At 36.7% G+C, this 24,865-nt stretch overlaps 4 protein-coding genes across 8 annotated transcripts; all 4 read left to right on the forward strand.

Moving 5' to 3' along the window:
* LOC100258263 (DEAD-box ATP-dependent RNA helicase 7) lies at positions 1-7,723 on the forward strand. Its single transcript, XM_002269837.5, has 14 exons — positions 1-631; positions 1,670-1,804; positions 1,897-2,037; positions 2,166-2,277; positions 3,611-3,681; positions 3,856-4,010; positions 4,108-4,219; positions 4,692-4,793; positions 5,274-5,334; positions 5,418-5,586; positions 5,666-5,762; positions 5,859-5,953; positions 6,814-6,947; positions 7,150-7,723. The coding sequence occupies exons 1-14, from the start codon at positions 131-133 to the stop codon at positions 7,398-7,400; spliced, it is 2,136 nt and encodes a 711-aa protein (XP_002269873.2). The 5' UTR covers positions 1-130; the 3' UTR covers positions 7,401-7,723.
* A 2,801-nt stretch (positions 7,724-10,524) lies between these two features.
* LOC100253134 (mitochondrial metalloendopeptidase OMA1) lies at positions 10,525-15,051 on the forward strand. The gene is made up of 3 exons (XM_002269916.5): positions 10,525-11,842; positions 11,977-12,125; positions 14,532-15,051. The coding sequence occupies exons 1-3, from the start codon at positions 10,937-10,939 to the stop codon at positions 14,779-14,781; spliced, it is 1,305 nt and encodes a 434-aa protein (XP_002269952.1). The 5' UTR covers positions 10,525-10,936; the 3' UTR covers positions 14,782-15,051.
* LOC104882101 (pentatricopeptide repeat-containing protein At5g66520-like) lies at positions 14,736-17,098 on the forward strand. The gene is made up of 2 exons (XM_010664051.3): positions 14,736-14,837; positions 15,467-17,098. Exon 2 carries the CDS (start codon positions 15,485-15,487, stop codon positions 17,096-17,098), a length of 1,614 nt encoding a protein of 537 aa, XP_010662353.1. The 5' UTR covers positions 14,736-14,837; positions 15,467-15,484.
* Positions 17,010-23,708, forward strand: LOC100247993 (cytochrome P450 704C1). 5 transcript variants are annotated; one of them, XM_010664053.3, is made up of 9 exons: positions 17,010-17,124; positions 17,232-17,301; positions 17,510-17,559; positions 20,703-20,938; positions 21,022-21,237; positions 21,624-21,908; positions 21,980-22,315; positions 23,020-23,220; positions 23,338-23,708. In XM_010664053.3, exons 2-9 carry the CDS (start codon positions 17,267-17,269, stop codon positions 23,518-23,520), a joined length of 1,542 nt encoding a protein of 513 aa, XP_010662355.1. In that variant the 5' UTR covers positions 17,010-17,124; positions 17,232-17,266; the 3' UTR covers positions 23,521-23,708. The 5 variants fall into 5 exon arrangements, with proteins under 5 accessions (XP_010662355.1, XP_010662357.1, XP_010662354.1 ...); XM_010664055.3 differs by lacking the exon at positions 17,010-17,124 and having other exon boundaries at positions 17,195-17,301; positions 17,506-17,559; XM_010664052.3 differs by lacking the exon at positions 17,010-17,124 and having other exon boundaries at positions 17,198-17,301.
* The last annotated feature ends 1,157 nt before the right edge of the window (positions 23,709-24,865 follow it).

Below are 24,865 nucleotides of genomic sequence, written 5' to 3' on the forward strand. Positions count from 1 at the left end.
ACACCATAAATTCAGAACCCTAAAACCCTTCTCTTCCTCTCTTGCTCCTGCTACCGCGTTTCACTGCCATACACTCTGTAGCAGGAGAAACCCCCATCTCTCTCTATTTACTTTGTCTATCTAGAAAATCATGCCTTCTCTTTCCCTTGCTGATCCTGTTTCAGTATCCAAAGACAAGAAGGAGAAGAAGTTGAAGGTTAAGACCTTAGAAACTGAAGCCTCAATGATTAAGAAAGAGTCGAAATCGAAGAGGGTCAAGAGCGACCCAGAGATCTCGGGCTCTGATTCTGAGGATTTGAAGAAGAAAAAGACCAAGAAGAAGGAGAAGCGGAAAGCTTCGGAGATTGATGACGATAATGAGGACCAGATGAGCGAGACGAGCTCTGAATTGGGTGAGCCGGTGAATTCGAGTTTGAAGGCGAAGAAGAAGAAATTAAAGGTGCCGGAGATGGAAGAGGAAGAAGGGAAGGCAGAGGAAAACCCTAACGCGTTGTCCAATTTTCGGATTTCGGAGCCACTTAGGGAGAAGCTGAAGTCGAAGGGGATCGAAGCGTTGTTTCCCATTCAGGCTATGACGTTCGATACCATTCTTGATGGGTCTGATTTGGTTGGCCGGGCGCGTACTGGTCAGGTACGTATGATTTTGGTGTCTGTTTTGTTGCTGAGAAAATATGGGTAAAAAGGAGTTGAGTTTTGGGTTTTCAATTTTCTTTACAAACAATATAAGATCAAGACGTAATGGGTCATTTATAATGTGTTATTTGTTTTATATTTTTGCAAATTTTTCTTAAATAGTATCTAATTTCTTCAGAAATTGGTTAGGTTCAGTACGAATTAGTCTCGAAATGTTTTAATCTATTAGCCATGAAAGAATCTCCTATCTAGTTATATTAAGCTAATTGGCTGATGGTGAATTTGAATAAATTTTAGTGAAAAGGAATGAAACCAAAAACTTGCTGAGTTGTTTGCAATCAATTTGGGCTATCTGGTTGAGTTTGACCTAATTTGGAATACTGGACAGAGGTGAGTCAATAAATTATTTTGCTGGGAAGAGCTGTTTGGATGAGGTTCCCAAAGGTTTAAGGTTCTCAGCTCTGGATTGGATTCAAGACCTGGGCATAGTTGTTAGTAAATATCTGTCTGTAGGAAAACTGGTTGCTTGAAAAGTGAGAGGTGTGGTCTTGAAGGATGTGAAATTTCCTTAAATTAAATTATGCCAAAGCTCTTATTGGAGCAGGTATGGTTTTGAGGATTTCTGATCCATTTTTTGTGTGCTTAATGCCATTTTCTTGAATGGTAGGGTTTCTTGTTGCAAGTTTAAAATATATCCAAGCCCATTAACGTAGAAGAAATTGAGCTTGTCTGAAACATCTATGCTTGTTTTGAATAAACTAATGATAGTCAAACCCTGTTCTGATAAAAAAAATGATGGTAAAACCCTGTTTGTGTCTTTAAAAAATCAAACTTGATTTAATGTTGCATATTGTCCATGTTTTGTGTGTGGCTAGTTTCGCAATAGAATGAATTCCTGTCCTTCCTGCAGTGTCAAGTTTCTTGTTGTTCATTTACCTTAATTAATAGTTTATTGTTCATTGCATGGGTGGTCCTACTGGACTTCTATCCCTGTGTCGAATACTAGTTCCTGTAACTATCCTTTACACTCTTACAGGGAAAAACACTGGCCTTTGTGTTGCCTATTTTGGAGTCTTTAATAAATGGGCCCAACAGAGGATCACGAAAGACTGGATATGGGAGACCACCATGCGTTTTGGTGCTTTTACCTACCAGGGAATTGGCAACTCAGGTATTATGCAAGGACTTAGTTTGAGGAATCTGCCCTTGCCTCTGTAGTAACCATTTATCTAATTATTTTAATTTTTTTGGAGTTATTTTTAGGTGTATGCAGATTTTGATGTTTATGGTGGGGCAATAGGATTAACTTCATGCTGTTTATATGGTGGTGCTCCTTACCAAGCTCAAGAGATTAAGCTAAAAAGAGGAGTTGATATTGTTGTGGGAACACCTGGCCGTATTAAGGTACTTTCTTCTTTTTCAATTTCATTCTAGCCCCTGTTCTAATTTTGCAGATTTATTTGCATGTAAAATTTTTAGTGTTCTGTATCCCATTCATGCTAATACTGATGTCCAAGCAAATCATGTTGTAGGATCACATAGAGAGGGGAAATATTGACTTCAGCTCTTTAAAGTTCCGTGTCCTTGATGAGGCTGATGAAATGTTGAGGATGGGTTTTGTTGAAGATGTTGAACTTATTCTAGGTATGTTAATCATCATTTAGGGGTGCATTGTTTTATGATATTTCTTGATTTTCTGAATTAAATTATGAAAAGCAGAATTAAATAAATTCTCCATTTATGTATCAGCATGTAGGAGTAGCAGTATATAAGCCAGTGTGAATATTGAACAAATCTATTGACACATTGGCACATTAATAAATTATAGTGATTTTCATAGTATTATCAAAATATACCTCAGATCCATACATATGTTACAATGATATTAGTTTCTGTGTATAGATTGAGTTGATGCCTAAATCCATTTTTGGTTTTATCTGGAAATGATCTGTGAATGCTGGAAATTTTAGGGATAAGAGTTATTTATCCTCTTCTCGCATTCTTCTCTTGTACATACACAAATGTTGATATAGGATAGTCTATGAAATGTTGACATAGGAGAGTCTGAGAAGAAGTGAAGTATATGTCTTCACCAAATCTCTGTCTGTCTGTCTCTTGTGTGTTCCTGGGAGGCATCTCAGATTCTCTCAAGTTCTTATATTTTCTTAGATGCATTGGATTTTTTATGTGATAAGTTTTGGCCACTAGATGCATTCCACGTATTATTATTAGTTGTGTGCATACATAAAAGGATGGTGGAAGTTAATATCTGGTAGGATATACTACAATATATTATTTTCTGTGTATAGATTGAGTTGATGCCTAAATCCATTTTTGGTTTTATTTGGAAATGACCTGTGAATGCTGGAAATTCTAGGGATAAGAGTTATTTAGCCCCTTTGCACATTCTCTAGTACATTCACAAATGTTGATACAGGAGAGTCTGAGAAATGTTGATGTAGGAGAGTCTGAGCAATGTTGATGTATACGTCTTTTCTAATGTTACTCGCCAGGGTAGCCTAGTTGGTCAAGGTGAATAGTAGGAAGTGTGGTTCTAGTAGGTGGCACATGGTCTTGGATCAAATCTTGCCATTAATGATACCTTGAATTTACCTGGTGCCGGTTGTTGTGGGGCGGTCAACACCCCGAGGTTTGGGTCCCCATGGAGAGTCCTAAGGGCTTGGCCATGGAAAGGTTCCTAGGAGAGTCTGAGAAGAAGTGAAGTATACATCTTCTTCAAATCTCTCTCTCTCTCTCTCTCTCTCTCTCTCTCTCTCATGTGTTCTTGGGAGGCATCTCAAATTCTCTCAAGTTCTTAGATTTTCTTAGATGTATTGGATTTTTTTATGTGATAAGTCTTGGCCACTAAATGCATTCCACGTATTATTATTAGTTGTGTGCATACATAAACGGATGGTGGAAGTTAATAGCTGGTAGGATATTGTATCTTTTTCCAACCTTTTGTTTGATTTTTCAGGCAAGGTGGAGGATGTAAGCAAAGTTCAGACACTACTTTTCAGTGCAACATTACCTGGCTGGGTGAAAGAAGTACATTTTCTTTCCATGATTGTCCTATTAGAATAATTTCTATTTTGAGTTAAGAGTACAAATAAATAACAATTTCTTAATTTTATATTTCATTTATTTCATGTGTTTGTAACAATTACTTCTATATTTTCGTCTGCTTCTTATGTGATGTTGTCCTGTGTTTTGTATTGCCAGATTTCTTCTAGGTTTCTTAAACCAACCCTGAAAACAGCAGACCTTGTAGGTAATGAAAAAATGAAGGCCAGTACTAATGTTAGGCATATTGTTCTTCCCTGTTCTAGTTCAGCCAGATCCCAGGTCATTCCTGATGTTATTCGCTGTTATAGCAGGTAAGTTTTTCTACTATTGACTGCCTCTGAGCCATGCTTTTGTGATATTCTTTATAAATTCATTGCATTTTTTTTCCTGTCTTTTCTCTTAATTCAGTGGAGGTCGAACAATTATTTTTACTGAGACCAAGGATTCTGCTTCTGAACTTGCTGGGTTATTGCCTGGAGCACGAGCTTTGCATGGGGACATTCAGCAGTCTCAGCGTGAGGTAAATTTTTATTTGGGGGCACCTGTCAAGATTAAGCAAGTGGGGTTTGGGCAAGCAACTACATGTCATATAACTGCATTATCCACAAATAGCTTCGTGAGACAGCAGTTCATTTTATGAGGATGCTTGTGAATGTTACTTGTGTATCTGTTTGTTTGGTTTGCTTCTCCATTTGTGTTCTGTTAACATATTCTCTTTGCTGTTTGCCTACAATTTTATGTTATGCCTAATTTTCATCTAGGTGTAAAATTTGATAGTTTCTGATCAATTTTCTTAAAAGTCTATGGAAGTCTAAAGTTTCTTCATGAATATAAATAATTATATGGTTACCAGTACCATAGTTGTTCTTAGAATGCACCTTGTTGGTGTCACTTTGTATGAGCCCCAGGAAATTTGTCATATTTCCTTCTAATGAACTCGAGCTTAATATTTGTTGTATGAGTCTCTTGATGGATTCTTCTTTTTATTGTAGGTCACGCTTTCTGGATTTAGGTCTGGCAAATTCATGACATTAGTGGCCACAAATGTAGCGGCAAGAGGATTGGACATTAATGATGTGCAGTTAATCATCCAGGTTTGGCATCCAATTAATATTGACAAGCTGCTGTTGGTCACTCCTGTGGCAAAAGAATGCTACTTTTACACCATATATACCGTCTTCATTAATCCCAGTATTTGCCCTGGAGATTGTTGGATTAGATACCACTCCCATGCTTGTCATGTCATGCATGCTAAAATTGCTATTGATTCATCACGGGTGCTTGCTTGTAAAAGTAGAGGTCCAGTTTGGAGCTTTTTTATTTTATTCTTTAATTTTTATTTTATTTTTTATTTTTATAATGAGCAGTTCACAATCTCTGATCTGATCAAGTTGATATTTGGCATGCAATTTGATATTAAGCATGGCAAAATATGGACCCTGTATCAGAGTGGTGCAGAAGTTGCACTGATTTCTCATTAGATGTAATATATGCATGCATGACTAACACAAAAATGGTGTGGACCTTTCAAGTTATGCTTCTCAAATACACTGATAGTGTTTTTCTTGCTTTAGTGTGAGCCTCCTCGAGATGTTGAAGCTTACATCCATCGATCTGGACGCACAGGAAGAGCAGGTAAATGCCAATCCATTTTCATATGTCTCTTATGGTTTTGAATAGATTATGTGATGCATAGAGATATATATTATTTTTTTCAGGCAATAGTGGGGTTGCTGTAATGCTTTTTGATCCAAGAAGGTCAAATATTTCTAAGATAGAACGAGAGTCTGGAGTAAAATTCGAACATGTATCTGCTCCTCAACCTGCTGATATTGCCAAATCTGCTGGTGTAGAAGCTGCAGGAACAATCACCCAAGTCTCTGATAGGTACACTAGCTATTTGTGTTGAATGATGAAAACTTACTGTTTTGCCAGATTTGGATATTGACATGCTTCTGAAATGCAGTGTGATTCCTGCATTCAAATCTGCTGCTGAGGAGCTCTTGAATACCTCTGGTCTATCAGCAGTTGAGTTGCTTGCAAAAGCACTTGCAAAGGCTTCTGTAAGTTCTTAGGAATCTTCATCCTGTTTTCCATTTGAGCTTTGATATCCTACTGTTGATTGAAATTCTGAAAACACTGGGTTGCTTCTTGTGCAGGGTTATACTGAGATAAAGAGTAGATCACTTCTCGCCTCCCTGGATAATCATGTGACTGTACTTCTTGAGGCTGGGAAACCAATCTACACACCATCGTGAGCACTTGGAACACTTTTTAATTTTTTTTTACTTTAATATCTGCCCAAAGCAATCAATGGTTTGTACATTCTTAAACAACTAGGTTTTAGTAATTAGAACCTGTGCATCTGATTATTTTTGAGGAAGAAAATTTGGTTACATGACATGGAGATTGGCACAAGTTAAAAGAGTGTCCAAACATATCCAAGGTTCCTGCCCTGGTGGTGATGGAAAAATATTGCTGCAACACAGATTTTCACTTCTAAGTAATATCCAAATTTTACTTGGTGTATCTGTCATGTGACAGATAGTCTCTTGGATATTTTCTGAGACATGCTCCTCAGATGTGAACGCTCTTGTTGCACACTGTTTACATTGGTTGCTTCACATCCCGTGAAGCATTTTATTTCTTGTGTATGTGGCTTGTAGGTCAACCAGCATCTGACGATTGCATTTGAGGTGTATGCTTGTTTTCAACCAATGCGTGTGAGGTGTTACAATTGTCTTAACGTTGGATTTTTTTTTTTTGTTTGTTTTGTGTTGGATGTGGTTTTTGTGGGGTGGTGGTTGGGTGGTTCAAACATTTATCATAATTATTTTTGGCATTGATTGCTATGGGTGAGAATGGTTCCACAAGTAGTCTCCTTGAGGAAGGTGGTTAAAGATTCTCTACTTGGTTTGAAGCTCAAGTTGTTCTTCCTTTAGTTCAATTGTATAGCAGGTAGTATTGAAGATAACTGCTATATAATTATTGAAAAAGAGTGTATGCTCATTGCTTGCTTGAATTTTATTTAATTATTGGTTGCCTTTGGCATTTTAAATATTTTAATGCATCAAGCCTTGTCTGATTCATGGTTTCCGTGTTGCCATTTTTCAGTTTTGCATATGGGGTGTTGAGAAGATTCTTGCCTGAGGATAAGGTTGATTCAATTAAGGGCCTTGCTCTCACAGCTGATGGAAATGGTGCAGTGTTTGATGTAGCAACTGAAGACCTGGACGCATTTCTCGCTGGTACCTTCTGTTCTTAACTTTGTGGAATTTGACTGTGGCAAATTCCTTTTTGCTGGAAACTACGAGGCAGTCTTAAATCCTTGCATTGTTTTATGCTACCTCCAACACATAATGGATTTTGCTGTTATTTTAGTTCTGCAGTTTTTTTGCTTTGCTAGTATCATCTCCTTAAAAGAATTTCCCTGGTTTTTGATGTTTGCAGGTCAGGAGAATGCAGCTAATGTGAGCTTAGAGGTGTTGAAGGCACTGCCACGCTTGCAAGAAAGAGACCAGTCAAGAGGGGGACGATTTGGAGGTGGTGGCCGTGGTGGTGGCTTTGGGGGAAGAGGTGGTGGTAGTAATAGGTTCTCAGGGGGAAGAGGTGGTCGGGGTGGTGGAGGTTTTTCAAATAGAAGAAATGATAGATTTTCTGGTGGCTCCAACCGTGGGAGGGGCCGCAGCAACAAATGGTGAAGGCCTCGTAAATCTGAGACAGAACGGTTGAGGACTCGATCGAACTGCAGAGGCTAATTAGTTTTGTGATTTATTTATTTGATGATCTAATATTAATTTCCAAAATTTGAAGCCTGGATTACAGAATGTAGGGTCTTTTTCTCACATATATTCTTTTTGGTTGTCATGTTAGTCATTTTCTGGGGAAAGTTTTTCCTTCTTACCCCTCTTGGAATTCAAAATTTTTGGTTGTAATGTGATCAAAGACTGAAGACAGTATGTTACTTTGTTATTTGTCGAGATCATCAGAATATTTATCGACTTGAGACTACTTTTTGATGTCAGCTTCTATGTTTGGAAATTGCTTTCTGGAGTATCTGTTGGTACTTGGCACTACTTTCATGATTGTGTACTGGGGGGTCGAATGCCACCACATATTATCTAATGGGATGTTGACATATGTTTATTAGTCTTATGTTGACATGAAATTCTATGTACCATGGAAAGTGTTGATTTGAAGTACTAATTTTAAAAATAAGGGAGAATTATCTTTTGGGGGTAGATGGGTCCCCAAATTAATAAAAGGTCCATATAACTTTTCAAATTGAGTTGAAGGATATGAAATAGTAACGGACAAATATACTCTTTAAGAACACATATAAAATATTTTATAAATTTAAGTTAAATAATTTTTTTTCAATAATTTTTTTTTTAAAAAATACTAAATTAAATAAAAGTAGTTTTCAAAAATATTTAATTAAATAATTTTTTTTCAAAAATATTAAATTAAAATTTTTTTTCAAAAATATTAAATTAAATTAAAGTATTTAAAAAAATATTAAATTAAATATTTTTTAAATATTAAATTAAATAAATTTATTTTTAAAAAATATTAAATTAAATAAAAGTATTTTAAAAAATATTAAATTACATAAAAGTATTTTTTTAAAATATTAAATTAAATAAAAGTATTTTTCAAAAATATTAATTTTTTTTTCTCAAAATCAACAAAGGGTATTGTTGGAAATATTGAAGGATGATATCCTTCAACTCAATTTCCATACTTTCATTGGGTCTTGGGCTCAATTTGAAGAGTTGCATGGACTTTTTGTTAATTTGGGGGTCCATCTACCCCCAAAACATAATTCTCCCTTAAAATAATATTCTAAAATTATTTTTATTATTTAGATGACTATATAATTTTGGAATAGAAATTTTATTTATTTATTTATCAAACTATAAAAATATTATTATTACAGTGAATAAGTTTCCATAGAAAATAAATCATAAATTTAAAAAGGGGAAAAAACATTATCTCTTCCCATTGCTTTTCCACTATTAGCCATATATCCTACTTTTATATAACTTCTATACAAAACTTGATATTATCATATTAGTAAAATTTAAAAATTTAGGTTTCTTATTTTTTAACTAAAAATTAGGTACAATCTTCAATTTTGGTGCATTCTTAACTAAAATTGGTGTATCCTCAAAAAAAATAAAAAAAAATCTCATGTACTCTACAAGAAAAGAAGTATATTTTATGAACATGATTGATATTAATTGATTAGCATAATCCATTTCTAACATGTATTTTAATTATCATTATAATATGAGATTATAACACATGTTAAAATGTGTATAATTTAAAATAATTTTTGGATTATCATCAAGAAAAGGCAGAGGAAAATAAAATATTATTTTTTATTCATAAAAAAATAGCAAAAGAAGTTTTTCAATTAGAAAAAATATATTTAAATTATCTTTTCATTGAAGGATGTTTATATATTTTTTGTTCATAAAAATTATAAATTAAATATGCTAAAAAAACCCAAAATTTAAAATTTTATTAATATTTATAATGATGATATCAATTTTTGTATAAAATTAGTATATATGGCTAATAGTGGAAAAATGATGGGAAGGGATATATATATATATATATATATATATATATATATATATATATATATATATATATATTTAATTTATGATTTATTTTTTGGAGTTTGAAATAGTTAAACAGACTTATTCACTATAGTAATAAGACTCCTATTTTATTTTATTTTTAATTTGTAATTTTCATTTTCACTTTTTTTTTTCAATTTTTAATTAATAACATGATGAGAAAATAATAAAAAAAAGTGTTAGTTAAAATTAATTTCCAAATATTTAATAAATTTATAAATATTCCAAAATTATTTATATTTTCTCATTAAGAGTTAAATAGATTTAAAGAAAAAAAACATCTTCAAATAAATTAAAAAGAAGCTGTACCTTAGTTAATAATAACAAAAATATTTTTCGAATATAATTTTAATTAAAAGTGAAAACCCAATATTTTTTGACCCAAGGCATTTGAGAAAAAAGAGGGTTGGCTTGTGTAAGCATTCCAAATTAGTTGAAATACAATAGGTGCTAAATGGGTGTTTGAGAAAACAAATGGTTGATTTGAGTGACGATTTCAAATGAGATGAAATATGAGAAGTTGTTAAGTTAGGATCGGTATTTACCAAACTCCTAATCCTCATTGTTGATACATGACCAACAATGTTTTCTCTCTTAACTTATTTTAAGTGAATAATAAACGTTTTTACAATAAAATGTGTTCGAATGGTTTTTTTCGACATACTTCTTCATAGATTAAGTTAGTTTTTGGAAGAAATGAACTATAACTTTTTTAAGGAGCTTTTGTCTGAATTTGATGTTTGATGGATTTTTATTTTAATAGAGCTGTAATGTTTTCAAGTGCATTTTTATTATTTTAAATGCTAATAATTAGTCTTATAAATAAATATTTATGCTCATGATATAACGTTTCATATCATTTGTTACTTGTACAATGAATATGAATGTCATGACATTTGATCTGTGTAAGATTTGGACGGAAGAGAAGCTTGGCGCCTAGAGGGATGGGACCCACACTCATGATTGAATGTACATGGTGGGATTAGTCAAAATAAACAAGACCAAGGTAAAAAGATCCAGAAAAATAAGATTAAGATTAAGATTAAAGTAAAAATAACGAGGATTAAAAATACATCTGAAACGTTTTTGTATATTATCGAAAAAAGCATATTTAGTTATTAATGGCCATTTGAGGAAAAGAGGGATGACTTAAAATTTAAAAAGGCGCAATTCTAGAGGTTGCTATTGGTAGAGGGATTATGATTTCACCCGCAGTGTCTTTCTGTGGAAACAATCTATGATTTTGCAATCATCCCCCATTTGAAGGAGAATTTACTGTGAGTTTCCCGGCTGACAGCAATACTACAATAAAAAATGGATTTATAAACGAGAAAAAAACATGGAAGGGGATGAAGCGGTTGTATAGTTGGCAGGTACATAGTGCTTCCAAAGGTGTCTAGTCCTCTTCCAGAAACCTCTACTTTCTGTCTAAATAACAAATACCCACTTTTCTTCTGCTTAATGCATCCTCCTCCTACGTCTCCTCCATTTGTTTCTTCTTCTAATTCTCTCTTTTTTCATTGAAGATGATCATATTCGTCTTGCTCAAATTCATTCAGAATCATTCTTGAATTGGGTTTTCAACAACCATGTCTTTCTATAGAAGAGCCAAGTCTGCATTCAATGCGCTTCGGAGCGCAATACCCAGAACCCCAATTCAGGAACCCACCTCCAGAATCACCCACAATCCTTCTTCGATTTACAGCTCAAATAATTCTAGGGTTTCTGGGTTTTCTCCGTTCTCTTTGATTTCTTGCCAAATTGGACTAAAGCGGTGCTACCCCAATCCATTTCTTGGTGGCGCAAGGCGGTACTACTATGTCGATCGGTACCGCGTTCAGCATTTCAGGCCGCGAGGACCGCGAAGGTGGTTTCAGAATCCAAGGACTGTGTTCATTGTTGTAGTGGTGGGGTCTGGGGTTCTGATCACTGTGTATTTTGGGAATTTGGAGGCGATTCCGTACACAAACAGGACCCATTTCGTGCTTTTGTCGAGAAGCATGGAAAGAAGAATAGGGGAGGCGCAGTTTGAGCAGCTCAAAGGCACCTTTAAGGGCAAGATACTGCCGGCGATTCACCCAGATAGTGTGCGTGTGAGGTTGATATCAAACGATATAATCAAGGCGTTGCAGAGAGGGTTGAGTCATGAACGAGTGTGGAGCGATCCAGGGTATGCGGCGGAAGGGGATTTTATGGTTGATGAAGCGAGGACGCGTGAAACATTGGCAGCATTGATGGACACCCCTCCGGGGAAGTGGCATAAAGATGATGAGATTCTTGATGATAAGTGGGTTCATCAGAGTAGGAAGGAGGCTCAAGAACGTGGGTCACGGCCAACGACCCAGCATTTGGAAGGATTGAACTGGGAGGTTCTGGTGGTGAATGAGCCTGTTGTGAACGCCTTCTGTTTGCCCGGTGGGAAAATTGTGGTTTTTACGGGATTGTTAGAGCATTTTAGGACGGATGCCGAGATTGCAACCATCATTGGGCATGAGGTATATGTTCTTTAGTATTTAGGTACTGTCATTCTGTTGGATGTGGAAAAGGAATGTGGCCGATTTTCATGTGTGATTTAAAGAATTCAAATGGGGATTGAGTTTTTTTATCTTTTGTTTTCCTTGGTGATCAGATTGGGCATGCTGTGGCTCGGCATGCAGCAGAAGGGATAACAAAAAACCTGTGGTTTGCCATTCTGCAATTGATACTTTATCAGTTCATTATGCCTGATGTTGTCCATGCAATGTCCACTCTCCTTCTAAGGCTTCCTTTTTCAAGGAGGTATGTTTTGCCTCTTCATTCTTTTGCTTCATATTTGAGTTCTTCTTCTTGTTCAAATTTATTTCTGAGAACATTGATTGATCAATAACTTCAACAATATGAATTATTCTATCTAAATTGATTTGTGATGTAAGATATTTAAACAATTAGAATCTTGCTATGAAGACCTCAATTTGCTTAAGACTTTTTTGAACAAAGAGTTTTCAGGTATATATAATAAATGATGCCACCATAAAAATGTCTTGTTTGAAAATTTTCATCTCCTGTAATGTATTACCTAGGCTTTGGTATGCCTACAAGAAGATTGATTGGGGGCATTATTCTTTTCTAGGTTGTTAGAGCATTGGTTTTCTTTCTGAAAGTGGTTTGTTGTTGCTCTTTTCCTTTTCCTTGCCTTTTGGTGCCTTTGCTTGCCTTTTGGTGCATTTTGTATACTCCTTGTGTACTTTGGTGCACCTTGTTCAAGCACTTCTAATTTTTTTACTTATTTACCTAAAAACAATTCTTGTGCACTTCAGGGCACTCTGTTGGCATTTCCTTTTTTATAATACTCTCTTGCTTTATCCATCAAAAAAAGAAAAATAGAAAAAAAAAGAAAAGAAAAACTGAAAGATTTTTCTGACCGCTGAAACAGTTCCAAGAAGTCCTGTTGTGCTTCTTGTTGATGCTATTTTCCACCCATTTGTACAATGATAAAAATGTCTCTCATCCTCATTATTTCCTCTATGATCGATGAGCCTTACAGGTGCCAATTCCTTGTTACCAACCTTTGCTGAAGTTTAAGTCGGTTGTACATAAATCACTGTTCTCCTTTTTTAGTTTTTGAGATTCCATTGATTTACCTAAAGTAGTTTATGAATATCTCATAGTATAATATAAAATGTGTGAAAGTCTTCTTATGGAGAAATCTTAAATCTGAATTATCATCAGGGAAAAATAGGATTATATGGCAGCCTTCAGATGGCCCCTGGGTCAGGTTTGGTGGTAATTTTTTGGTAAGGTTAAGTTGTTATCTGTCATACCAGGGTTAGAGGTTGATTCTGTGCCTTGCTGTAGGAACAAGTCCCAATATCTCAATTTTATTCATTGAATGTTAAAAGTTTGACCAATTATAGTAGGCAAATGTTTGACATTGCGAGTCTTGTAATATTCCATCTGATAAGCAGATTGTGATAGATTTATCTATTCTTTTTGATGGATTTACCTATGTATTGTGAGGGTGATCTTGCTTGTTGTCCCTTCAATCTGTGAGCAAGATAACATTTCTTTTCAATCCAACTCCTCATAACCTGATAGAATCATGTGGATCACTCCCTGCAATGGTCGATGATGCTTCCTCTTGAAATAATCTTGGAGGATGATTGCAAGAGGGAACTGGCGCCATGGTGTTTATTGTTGCATCTCATGAGAATCCTTTGGCTATGGCATAAGTCAGCAGTATCAGTCCTACATTATGGACAAATTAAGTTTGAAGATGGTTAACTGACTCAGTTATCATTCTTCCTTGGAGCACCAAATGAAAATTTTAACTTTTCTGTAAAGTTGGCTGAGAAGGATTGCTATATTCTTGTTGAGGATGAAGTTTCTATGTTAATGTGATAAAAAATTCACCTTTTATAACATGTACCCTTATTATCTTTTCTATGTTGTTTCTCAGTGTGTTCTCATGCCAAAATAAAACTTGCTTTTAAGGTGGAGAAAATGATTTTGAGTTGTCTTTTCCAGAGTTCCAGCATAGTTGACATTGCCAAATATGATTGTGGATTCATAAATTTATGGGAGAATCCCGTTTTTTTTTCTTTGTTTCTGATAAAAGTCTTTATCTTAGTGACTAGGAAGATTTGGCTGAATTTCAGTGAATAATTGATATTAAATTTATCCACTAGAACTCTGGGAAAATTTTGCTAAACCCCAAATAACATATAGAATGCTTGAATCGCTCTGTTTCCCTCACATCATTGATAGAACGACCAAACCACTTTCATACCAGTTTACCTTCAGTGTTCAGGGAACCATTCTTGGCCAACATGTCATGTGTTGTTGCCATATTTATAACTACTATAATTTTGACAGGCTTTGCCCCTCATTTTTCCATTTCATCCATTTGTTTCAAGTTGGGGTTGGGGAGGGGGTCTGAGCAAGGGGGTGGGTCTTTTTTTACTTTATTTCGCATCTGAGCTCTACTTATCATTACAATTTAGTTGTTTGTTGTGTTTTCGTGAATGCTGAACAAGTAAGCTTTGTTTTATTATTGTATTTGATGTTACTCTTCACTCCCACTGCTTCTATCCAAATCCCATCGGCTTCTGAAACAAAATGGGCTTACACCCATTTAGTGGAACAAGATGGTGAATGAGAACTTATTAAGAGCTCAGCTGATAGTTTTTTCTCACTTGTCTGTACTAGGATGGAAATGGAGGCAGATTACATTGGCTTGCTGTTGATGGCCTCAGCAGGATACGACCCTCGAATAGCACCCAGAGTGTATGAGAAGTTGGGGAAGGTGGCAGGGGATTCGACACTAAAAGATTATCTTTCTACCCATCCATCTGGTAAGAAGAGAGCTCAATTGCTGGCTCAAGCCAAAGTCATGGAGGAAGCCCTCACTTTATACCGGGAAGCAAGAGCAGGCCGAGGAATCGAAGGTTTTCTTTAGGACGTCAGAGACACCATCATGTAAACTACTCTCTGTACACAAGATGGTGATCGCAGGTCGTGGAGTTCGAAAATTTTCAATAATTGTTCAAATCATCTCCTGCAATTTTTTTCCCATCACCTCTGTAATAATAAAATTTGCATTTCTTGGGATGCCTTTCAGTTGTGCTTCTTCTTCTGTTTCCATCTGTAATCTCCTTTCTGCTTGAGAATTTTGGTTCTTCATCCTCAAATAAAAAAAAAAAAAGCAAAACGTTTCAGTTTACGGTTATGTTTTGATTGTGCCAATTCTTTTGCCTTGCCTTGCCTTGTTGTATAAAGATTCGTAAATGGTTGGTGCTTCTTACACTTGTTTTTAAGTCTGTGAAAACTGTTTCTAAAAACAGTTTTGAGCCCACTACTGTTTTTAACAAACAGTTCTTAGACAGATTTGAAATAATTTCATTTTTGGCTTGTTTTGAACGTTTTTGAAAGTAGTTTTCAAAAAACATCTTTTGAAAATAGTTTTTACAATTAGTTTTTGGAAATAATTTTCATTTATAATATTTTATTTTTAATTATTACATATATTTATTTATTTATTTAATTATCTTATTAGTTTAAAGAAGAAGAGTGTATGCAGTGACAAGTGTAACTTCATTAAATTTTGAAAAATTAGTTATTGAAGTCCCCGCCCTTATTTGCAGGTACCAGTTGAGGGAAGAATGCTGGAACATCTGAAGGACAGACTCCCCGGCTTGATTGAGGAATGTAAGAGCATGAGAAAGCTCAAACAAATTCATTCCCAGATCATAACATCACCCCACCTACCCAAAGCCCACAACCATTTCCTCATTACTCGTCTCCTCTTCGTTTGTGCAATTTCAGATTGGGGCTCCCTCAGCTATGCTACTGATGTTTTTCGACTCATACAAAACCCGAGTCTTTCTGTGTACAATATTATGATCAGAGCCTATGCCTGTAAAGACAATGGCGTGGATGAAATTGGTTTGTGGCAGCCAATAATTCTGTATAAGCAAATGCTCTGTTCTGGCATTGCCCCCAATTACCTGACTTTTCCATTCCTTGTGAAGGAATGCACGAAGAGGGATGGTGGTGGCTTGGGTCTTAGTGTTCATGGCCAAATAATCAAGTTTGGATTCCATGGTGATCTTTTTGTTCAGAATTCTCTGATTAGTTTTTACTCAGCGTGTGGGTTTTTGAGTACTGCACGGATCTTGTTTGATGAAATGTCAAACAGGGATGTTGTTTCTTGGAACGCATTGATTACTGGGTATTTAAGAAGTGGTGAAATTGACTCAGCACTGGGTCTGTTCAGGAAGATGGAGGAGAGAAATGTTATTACTTGGAATTCAACTATAACTGGGTTGGTTCAGGGTGGGCGGCCAAAGGAGGCTGTAGAATATTTCTTTGAGATGCAGGTAATGAGCAATGATACTGTTCGACCAGACAAGATTACTATTGCTAGTGTGCTTTCAGCTTGTGCTTCTCTGGGTGCCATTGATCATGGGAAATGGGTGCATAGTTACTTGAAGAGAAGTGGCCTAGAGTGTGATATGGTAATCGGAACAGCATTGGTAGACATGTATGGTAAATGTGGATGTGTTGAAAGTGCAATTGAAGTCTTCAGAAAGATGCCTAAGAAGGATATTTTGGCATGGACTGCCATGATTTCAGCTTTTGCTCTTCATGGGCTTGGTAAAGAGGCTTTTGATCTTTTAGAAGAGATGGAAACACTAGGGGTGAGGCCCAACCATGTGACTTTTGTTGGGCTGTTGTTGGCTTGTGCTCATTCTGGCTTAGTAGAGAAAGGTCGTCTGTGTTTTGACTTGATGAGGTGTGTTTACTTGATTGAGCCACAGGTCCATCACTATGCCTGCATGGTTGATCTACTTAGCCGAGCTGGACTCTTTGAAGAGGCAGAGGGGCTTATCAGATGCATGCCAATGCAACCAGATGTGTTTGTTTGGGGTGCATTACTTGGAGGCTGTCAAATGCATGGGAATGTGGAATTAGGAAAAAAAGTGGCCCAATATTTAATTGATTTGGATCCTTCAAACCATGCTTTCTATGTGATATTGTGTGATCTATATGCAAAGGCTAGAAAATTTGATGACTTGAAGAGAGTTAGAGCCTTAATGAAAGAAAGAGGGATAAAAAAGGCAGTTCCAGGCTGTAGCATGATTGAAATTTGTGGAGTTGTTTATGAGTTCTCAGTGACAGGATCACCTGAAGTTGTAATGGGGGAAGTTGAATGGGTCCTGAATGGGTTAAATAATGTGATGAAGATGGAAGGCGGGATGCATGGTGTTATTTAGAAACCAGTGGGGATAGAGATGTGAAGGTGATATTAAGTTCTCGCTTTGGCTTTTGGGCAAATTATTTCTCATGTTTATACATATATATACTTTGTCAGAAAGTTTCAGAATAATGAAAATTTATGTATGGCAGATCTGTGTACCCTCCATTACCTTCAAGGACCTGAGATGCATGTGAAGATCAAAGATACTCATATATTGAGGTAAATCAGTCAGTATTGCTTCAAACTATTACAAATAATTCTGTTGCTTCCTGATAAGACCTTCAACTTTCATTCTTTTTCTGCCTTGCATTACAAAAAGGACCCAAAAATGTGCAAGAAGTTTGATTCCATCTTTCTTTTTATGCCAAAATTATCATTGTGTTGGATTATTCAAAATCTTATTATTGAATTTCTTGTTCCAAGTCAGTGCACAGGAAAACATGAGAGTTGGAGAGGGAGGCGCATTCAATAAGACGAGTAAGCATAGTCTTGTAATCGACAACTTTCTATTCATCACTTGGCCTGAAAATGAAGCCCCACTCAAGAGCACAGCTGAAATAATCTTTTTCTTCCTTTAAGCAAAATTCCTTTTCTCAGACAAGTTCTTGTTTTTGGGATCTGGATGTTTAACAGATTTAGAACTTTAGTGTTGAACAGAAGCATGGTACACTATACTATTTTCTTCTTATCAAAGCACTTCTGTAACCAATGTTTTTATGTATTTTCCATGAGACCTTGGTTAGCTTACCATGTAGCAAACGAACCAGGACACTGCAACTTATGTTTCCACTGTCAAAAATACAAAATTAGACAGGATAAAAGTTGAGGATACCTGTAACGACCCGCACCCAACCATGTAGATATTGTCCGCTTTGGGCCCAAGGGGGCCCTCACGGTTTTAAAACGCGTCTACTTGGTTAAGAGGAGCCTCTACATATATAGCGCCAGGAACATTCTCCCCTATCCGATGTGGGACATCACAAACACCCCCCCATGCAGACACAACGTCCTCGTTGTGTCCCATGGGATTGCGGGGCCAAACAGACAAAGCCAAACAAACCCCCACACCGGGGTCGGGGATCGGCTCTGATACCATTTGTAACGACCCGCACCCAACCATGTAGATATTGTCCGCTTTGGGCCCAAGGGGGCCCTCACGGCTTTAAAACGCGTCTACTTGGTTAAGAGGAGCCTCTACATATATAGCGCCAGGAACATTCTCCCCTATCCGATGTGGGACATCACAAACACCCCCCCATGCAGACACAACGTCCTCGTTGTGTCCCATGGGATTGCGGGGCCAAACAGACAAAGCCAAACAAACCCCCACACCGGGGTCGGGGATCGGCTCTGATACCATTTGTAACGACCCGCACCCAACCATGTAGATATTGTCCGCTTTGGGCCCAAGGGGGCCCTCACGGTTTTAAAACGCGTCTACTTGGTTAAGAGGAGCCTCTACATATATAGCGCCAGGAACATTCTCCCCTATCCGATGTGGGACATCACAAAATATATGTAGAGACTCCTCTTAATTAAGTAGACGCGTTTTAAAGCCGTGAGGGCCCTCTTGGGTCCAAAGCGGACAATATCTACATGGTTGGGTGCGGGTCGTTACAAATGGTATCAGAGCCGATCCCTGACCCCGGTGTGGGGGTTTGTTTGGCTCCATAAGGGGTGTTTGTCTGTTTGGCCCCGCAATCCCATGGGACACAACGAGGACGTTGTGTCTGCATGGAGGGGTGTTTGTGATGTCCCACATCGGATAGGGGAGAATGTTCCTGGCGCTATATATGTAGAGGCTCCTCTTAACCAAGTAGACGCGTTTTAAAACCGTGAGGGCCCCCTTTGGGCCCAAAGCGGACAATATCTACATGGTTGGGAGCGGGTCGTTACAAATGGTATCAGAGCCGATCCCCGACCCCGGTGTGGGGGTTTGTTTGGCTTTGTCTGTTTGGCCCCGCAATCCCATGGGACACAACGAGGACGTTGTGTCTGCATGGGGGGGTGTTTGTGATGTCCCACATCGGATAGGGGAGAATGTTCCTGGCGCTATATATGTAGAGGCTCCTCTTAACCAAGTAGACGCGTTTTAAAACCGTGAGGGCCCCCTTTGGGCCCAAAGCGGACAATATCTACATGGTTGGGAGCGGGTCGTTACAAATGGTATCAGAGCCGATCCCCGACCCCGGTGTGGGGGTTTGTTTGGCTTTGTCTGTTTGGCCCCGCAATCCCATGGGACACAACGAGGACGTTGTGTCTGCATGGGGGGGTGTTTGTGATGTCCCACATCGGATAGGGGAGAATGTTCCTGGCGCTATATATGTAGAGGCTCCTCTTAACCAAGTAGACGCGTTTTAAAGCCGTGAGGGCCCCCTTGGGCCCAAAGCGGACAATATCTACATGGTTGGGTGCGGGTCGTTACAATACCTCTCATAATATATTTTCTGTGAACCCATCCATTACCACATCATGGTTTGCCTTAGGGGAAGATATATACTTCAACAACATAAACCTTGGTTATGGTGACTCTTCATCTCAATGAGACTAAGGTCAAGTTGCAACACCTGTAACAGAAGAAACAGGCCTGCTGTACTAGTTGTAACTTAAATATTTGAAACTTAGACTTCACTTTAAACCACAGGGTTCCATGACTGCATGTGTCATGGCTGGAGCTCATTGTCATGGGAGTTCTATTATCGTTGTTCACAGAACCATGTTCCATTTGACTTTTCGTTTATTTACTGGAAACTTGTTGCTGTCAGGTAATCTGTAGCAAAATATGTCATTGCTGGATCCTGAACTATAGTTCATGAGTTCATTGGTAGTGGAAGTTTTCTTCATGATGCTTCATTTGTTCTCTGTGAATCTGTCTGCCCATGTATGTCAAGAAACAAAGCATCTCATGCTACTAAAGGTCGGTGCATCCAGTATATTTTAATGCTGTGGTACCCTTTGCCATTGTGGATCTTATCTTGTCCTCAATATGCTTTATTCATTAAAGTGGAAGTATATGAAAAAGCATGAGGCAAGACATGTTATCCTGTCTGTGTATTCCCCCTAGATGTGTACCATCCTGATTGGAGATGGGTTTAATATTTCATGCATGAGCTCTTCTAATATATGACGAATCATTTCCATTAGTTTCACTACAAGGATACTAGAGGCAATATATTCATGGTCCAAATAAATAAGACAAGGAGCTGTGAAAAATATTATTGATGAATCTGTCAATCATCATCAACACAGTATATTTTTAGGTAGAATTAGTGAAGGGTTCACATCTATGATCAGTATTAAATTTCATAATTAGACAATCCCAAGGATTGAGATCTCAATTACGAATGATCCCAATGAAAGCTTAAATTATGAGACTTTCCTTTTCTCTCAAATAAAATTCAACAAGTTATTACCAAGCATATTAACGTTCTGAATTCATTAATCATAAAAAAAATTCTCATTTATAGTTTTCTTTGGTATTCTTCTTCCAACATTGTCCAGAATGGGTGCTCTCCTCTTTGCTTCTGTCATGATCTTGATTCTTCTGGGTTTCTATGTTGCATGCTCTTTTATGTTAGCACTATTGGGAATACTGAGTTTCTTTTTGATGATATTTGTAGCTAAATTTCTATTTGTTTACATAAGAGAGGTAATGTCAAAGGATCAACGGCCTCCAGTAGCTGGTCCGGTGTTCAGTCAACTTATACACTTCAGTAAACTCTTTGATTATCAAGCATCTCTTGCCCAGAAGTACATTACTTACCGTATGATCCTGCCATCACATAGTGAAATTTACACTGCTGATCCAGTTAATGTTGAATATATACTCAAAACAAACTTCATCAATTATGGCAAGGTAATAAAATTTCGTTTGGCTGATTAGGTTTCATCAGTATTTGGATTCACTAAAACTGAAATTTGGTTGTGATGTTTCCGCAGGGGGAGTATCATTGTGACATAATGAAAGATCTGTTTGGGGATGGAATTTTTGCAGTGGATGGAGAAAAATGGCGCCACCAGCGGAAGCTTGCAAGTTATGAATTCTCAACGAAAGTTTTGCGAGATTTCAGTACTTCTGTTTTTCAAGATAATGCTGCAAAATTGGTTTTGAAGGTTTCTATGGTGGCTGCAGCTAAGCAAATGATGGATTTGCAGGTTTGTAGTAGGCTAGAAGCTGTAGAATTTAATGGGCCATTATCCTCGATTCTAAAACAACTTCTAAGGACTTCTAAATTAAATGACTTCGATTACTAATTTTCGCTTCAGGTTTTTAGGTACCACCTGATTCTATGGAGTAGGTAAAAAGTTTGATCTTAGGGTTTAAATTCTTACATGTTCAGTTAACTACATGACTAAGTTTCAAAGTTTGGTACACTCCTTTTCTTCTAGAGAAAAAAGGTTTGTAAATATGCTATTATAAATCTTGTTAACATTCAATAGTCTCATTCTTCCTCTTCCTTGATTGCAGGCACAACTTTTGCATTCAGTATTGAATAACTGAGGAGCTTGTGTTTCTCTCATTTCTTTTTTTTTTTTTTTAGGATATGTTGATGAAATCAACTTTGGACTCGATTTTTAAGGTGGGATTTGGGGTTGACCTGAATTCTCTATCTGGCTCAGATGTTTTCGGAAATCAATTCATCAAAGCCTTTGATGATTCTAATGTCATTGTGTATTGGAGATATGTTGATCTATTATGGAGGATTAAGAGGTTCCTTAATTTAGGCTTGGAAGCTGCTCTTAAGCATAACATCAAAGTCATTGACAGTTTTATTTTTGAATTAATTAGATGCAAGAGGGAGCAGATGAAGAATAAAGAGCTTGATGTAAGTAAATTTTACCTTAAAAAGGTATTCCTTGTGTGTGTTATGGACTAATGAAGTTTTTTGGCAACCAGAGAGGAAAAGAGGATATATTATCAAGGTTTCTGCTGGAGAGTAAGAAGGATCCAAAGAAAATGAATGATCGATATTTGAGAGATATAATTCTCAGTTTCGTCATTGCTGGTAAGGACACATCTGCTGACACGCTTACTTGGTTCTTTTACTTGCTCTGCAAGCATCCTCTGGTTCAAGAAAAGGTTGTGCTGGAGGTGAGAGAAGCAACTAAAGCTCAGATTAACATACCTGCTGATGAGTTTGCCAAGAAGATAACAGAAAAATCCCTCGACAAGATGCAGTATCTTCATGCAGCGTTAACTGAGACTCTCAGACTCTACCCAGCAGTTCCTATGGTAATGTGTGCACACTTTGATCCAAGCCCATGCCCGTTTTCCATTTATCCTCGTTGGTTACAATATGGAGGTGCAAAGGGCTTCACAACCTTGGCAGTGCCATATAATCATCATATATTTTCCTATGTTTATGTGGGAATTCTATGTGGTGGGATTCCTCCTTCCACCTGCACTTTTTCTTTTTTCATATTTGAGATTAGGGATCAGATTTGAAATACTTCTCAATTGCAGCTCAATTTCTATGCTATGTACCTATAGGTCTCTGGTTTTGTGGGGTCAGACACATATTGTAACAAGAAGTTGTTCTTACCACTAAAACGAAGTGGGAGAAGAGTTGGAATGGTGCTCCTTTATCCAAACAGGGCCTATTTGTTTTGTTATATCCTTTCAAAACCTGGTTTTCTTTTCTACTATGGTACTGAGTTTTAGAGTGTATATAAGAAAATTGTTGCAAATGGGTGAGTAGTTGCACTTAAGTTACCATTCAAACCTCCACAATATAATTAATTTTGGTGATGTGATCAGTGAAATGCAAATATTTATTTTCCTAGTTGGTCACTACCCAGGTTCAGATTCTTTGAAGCAGCTAGGACCTTAATGAATTGGTTAAATTCCAGTACTTTTTTTTAATTATTTAGAAGTTAAAGGAGACAAAATTGCAACTTAAAACTAGAATTTTCTAATCTATTGTACTCTAAATACAGGATGGAAAGCATTCAGAAGAAGATGATATTCTTCCTGATGGCTTCAAAGTAAAGAAAGGAGATGGTATGTGCTACATGGCTTATGCCATGGGGAGAATGAGATGCATTTGGGGTGAGGATGCGGGGGAGTTTCGACCTGAAAGATGGCTTGAGAATGGTGTTTTCCAACCTGAAAGTCCTTTTAAATTCACTGCTTTTCAGGTATGCAGCCATTTTTCCAACTACATATACCACACACTTCTTGATTCATCGATCTTATATATATACACATATATCGTGACAAGGAAGAAGTATTTTCTCATTATTTTTCAATGTCAGGCTGGTCCTCGGATTTGCTTGGGAAAGGAATTTGCTTATAGGCAACTGAAGATCTTGGCTGCTGTTCTTGTCTACTTTTTTAAATTCAAACTTGTGGATGAGAGGAAGGAGGCCAGGTATCGAACCATGTTCACCCTTCACATGGATCAAGGTCTCCATCTATATGCATTTCCTAGACTGTAAATCACAAAAATGCAAATCTTCTTCCATGGTATAGTCATATACCATGGAGTGTCATTTTCTTGGGAGAATGTCTACTTTGAAAAATCATAGTTGAAGTGGTTGAAAAGTTAAGGGTGGGTCGAACATCTGGAAATTGAGAAGTGTGAACATCTTCATTTTGAAACTCAAATTTTATTTTATTATCTCAATTATGAATTTCTTTAATTAATATGTGATAGTCAAATATCAAAATAAAATGCAACCACACAATGGACATGTGATGTACTTGAAAAACTATCTACACCAATCCTAGAATAAGTCCATCAAATATGAAAGAGTAAGTACATAATATTACCTGGAACAGACATTACCTTCTCTCAAGAGTTTTATACTAACCAATATCTACACTTGTGTTCCTGTTTGTGATACATCTTGTACTCCTCATTGAACTCCTCAATAATTTGAAGGTGCAATCAATTACCATGAACAAACCTTAATAAAAAATAAGGCTTTTGAAAGTGATGAGAATGTATTGAAGAATAATGATATTATTGTTCTAGGGCACTCCTCTACACATTATTTTTACACAATCAAAAATGACAATCGATATACACCCTTTAATGTTATTATCCACCCATACATGCTCAATCACACTTAGCTGATTAGTCCGAGGTTAGGATTTATGATGATATCTGTGGACCCGCGTTTTTCACGTGCGTCCTCACTTGAATGACGAGACTCGCTTTTTGTTTATTTGTGAAAAGTTGATTTTTAGAAAAAGACTTGGGTGGTGTTTGTTTTATGGCTGAATAAAAAAAATCAAAATATTTGGTTTTTTCTATTCAGTTAAAAGTAACCCATTGACATCAACGAACATAATTAAACTAAACTTATTAATAAGAAATTTACTTTAATTATGTTGGTTAATACCAATAAGATACTTTTAGCTTAATAGAAAAAGTCAAATATTTTGACTTTTTCTATTCAACTAAAAAACAAACACCACCTTGGAGTCACTATTTATTTTAATTTTTTTTAAAGGGAAAACAAAATAAGAAAGAAAATCTTGTGTGACTATTTATTTGGAAAAGACATGTTTGCAAAAACAGAATGTGAATCCAGGGGTCAGGTTGCCTATTGGGAAGGTACGGTGGTAAGTCCTATCATCCCTCTAAGCTTATATACATACGATCTCTACTAAATGAATTAAGGAAATTGTGACAATTAATTAATTAATTATGGATACTAAGAAAAATAATCATGTAAATGAGTATATACAAATCATGATGAAAATCAATATACATAAAAATAATGATGAAATCTAATCACAAGAATACACAAAATAAATAATAAGAGAATTATGCAA

This window comes from Vitis vinifera, chromosome 16 (genome assembly GCF_030704535.1).
Source record: "Vitis vinifera cultivar Pinot Noir 40024 chromosome 16, ASM3070453v1".
In the NCBI taxonomy this organism is placed as follows: Eukaryota; Viridiplantae; Streptophyta; class Magnoliopsida; order Vitales; family Vitaceae; genus Vitis; species Vitis vinifera.

What these genes read in the sequence shown, in the direction of transcription:
- LOC104882101 (XM_010664051.3), top strand. Translation starts at nt 15,485, where the DNA reads ATGCTGGAACATCTGAAGGACAGACTCCCCGGCTTGATTGAGGAATGT.
- LOC100258263 (XM_002269837.5), top strand. Translation starts at nt 131, where the DNA reads ATGCCTTCTCTTTCCCTTGCTGATCCTGTTTCAGTATCCAAAGACAAG. An exon ending in AGATGTTGAACTTATTCTAG is followed by an intron (nt 2,278 to 3,610) that starts GTATGTTAATCA and finishes TTGATTTTTCAG; the next exon opens with GCAAGGTGGAGGATGTAAGC. An exon ending in AAACCAATCTACACACCATC is followed by an intron (nt 5,954 to 6,813) that starts GTGAGCACTTGG and finishes GCCATTTTTCAG; the next exon opens with TTTTGCATATGGGGTGTTGA.
- LOC100253134 (XM_002269916.5), top strand. Translation starts at nt 10,937, where the DNA reads ATGTCTTTCTATAGAAGAGCCAAGTCTGCATTCAATGCGCTTCGGAGC. An exon ending in CAACCATCATTGGGCATGAG is followed by an intron (nt 11,843 to 11,976) that starts GTATATGTTCTT and finishes CTTGGTGATCAG; the next exon opens with ATTGGGCATGCTGTGGCTCG. An exon ending in AGGCTTCCTTTTTCAAGGAG is followed by an intron (nt 12,126 to 14,531) that starts GTATGTTTTGCC and finishes TGTCTGTACTAG; the next exon opens with GATGGAAATGGAGGCAGATT.
- LOC100247993 (XM_010664052.3), top strand. Translation starts at nt 17,225, where the DNA reads ATGGCAGATCTGTGTACCCTCCATTACCTTCAAGGACCTGAGATGCAT. An exon ending in AAAGATACTCATATATTGAG is followed by an intron (nt 17,302 to 17,509) that starts GTAAATCAGTCA and finishes GTTCCAAGTCAG; the next exon opens with TGCACAGGAAAACATGAGAG. An exon ending in TTAAATTCACTGCTTTTCAG is followed by an intron (nt 23,221 to 23,337) that starts GTATGCAGCCAT and finishes TTTCAATGTCAG; the next exon opens with GCTGGTCCTCGGATTTGCTT.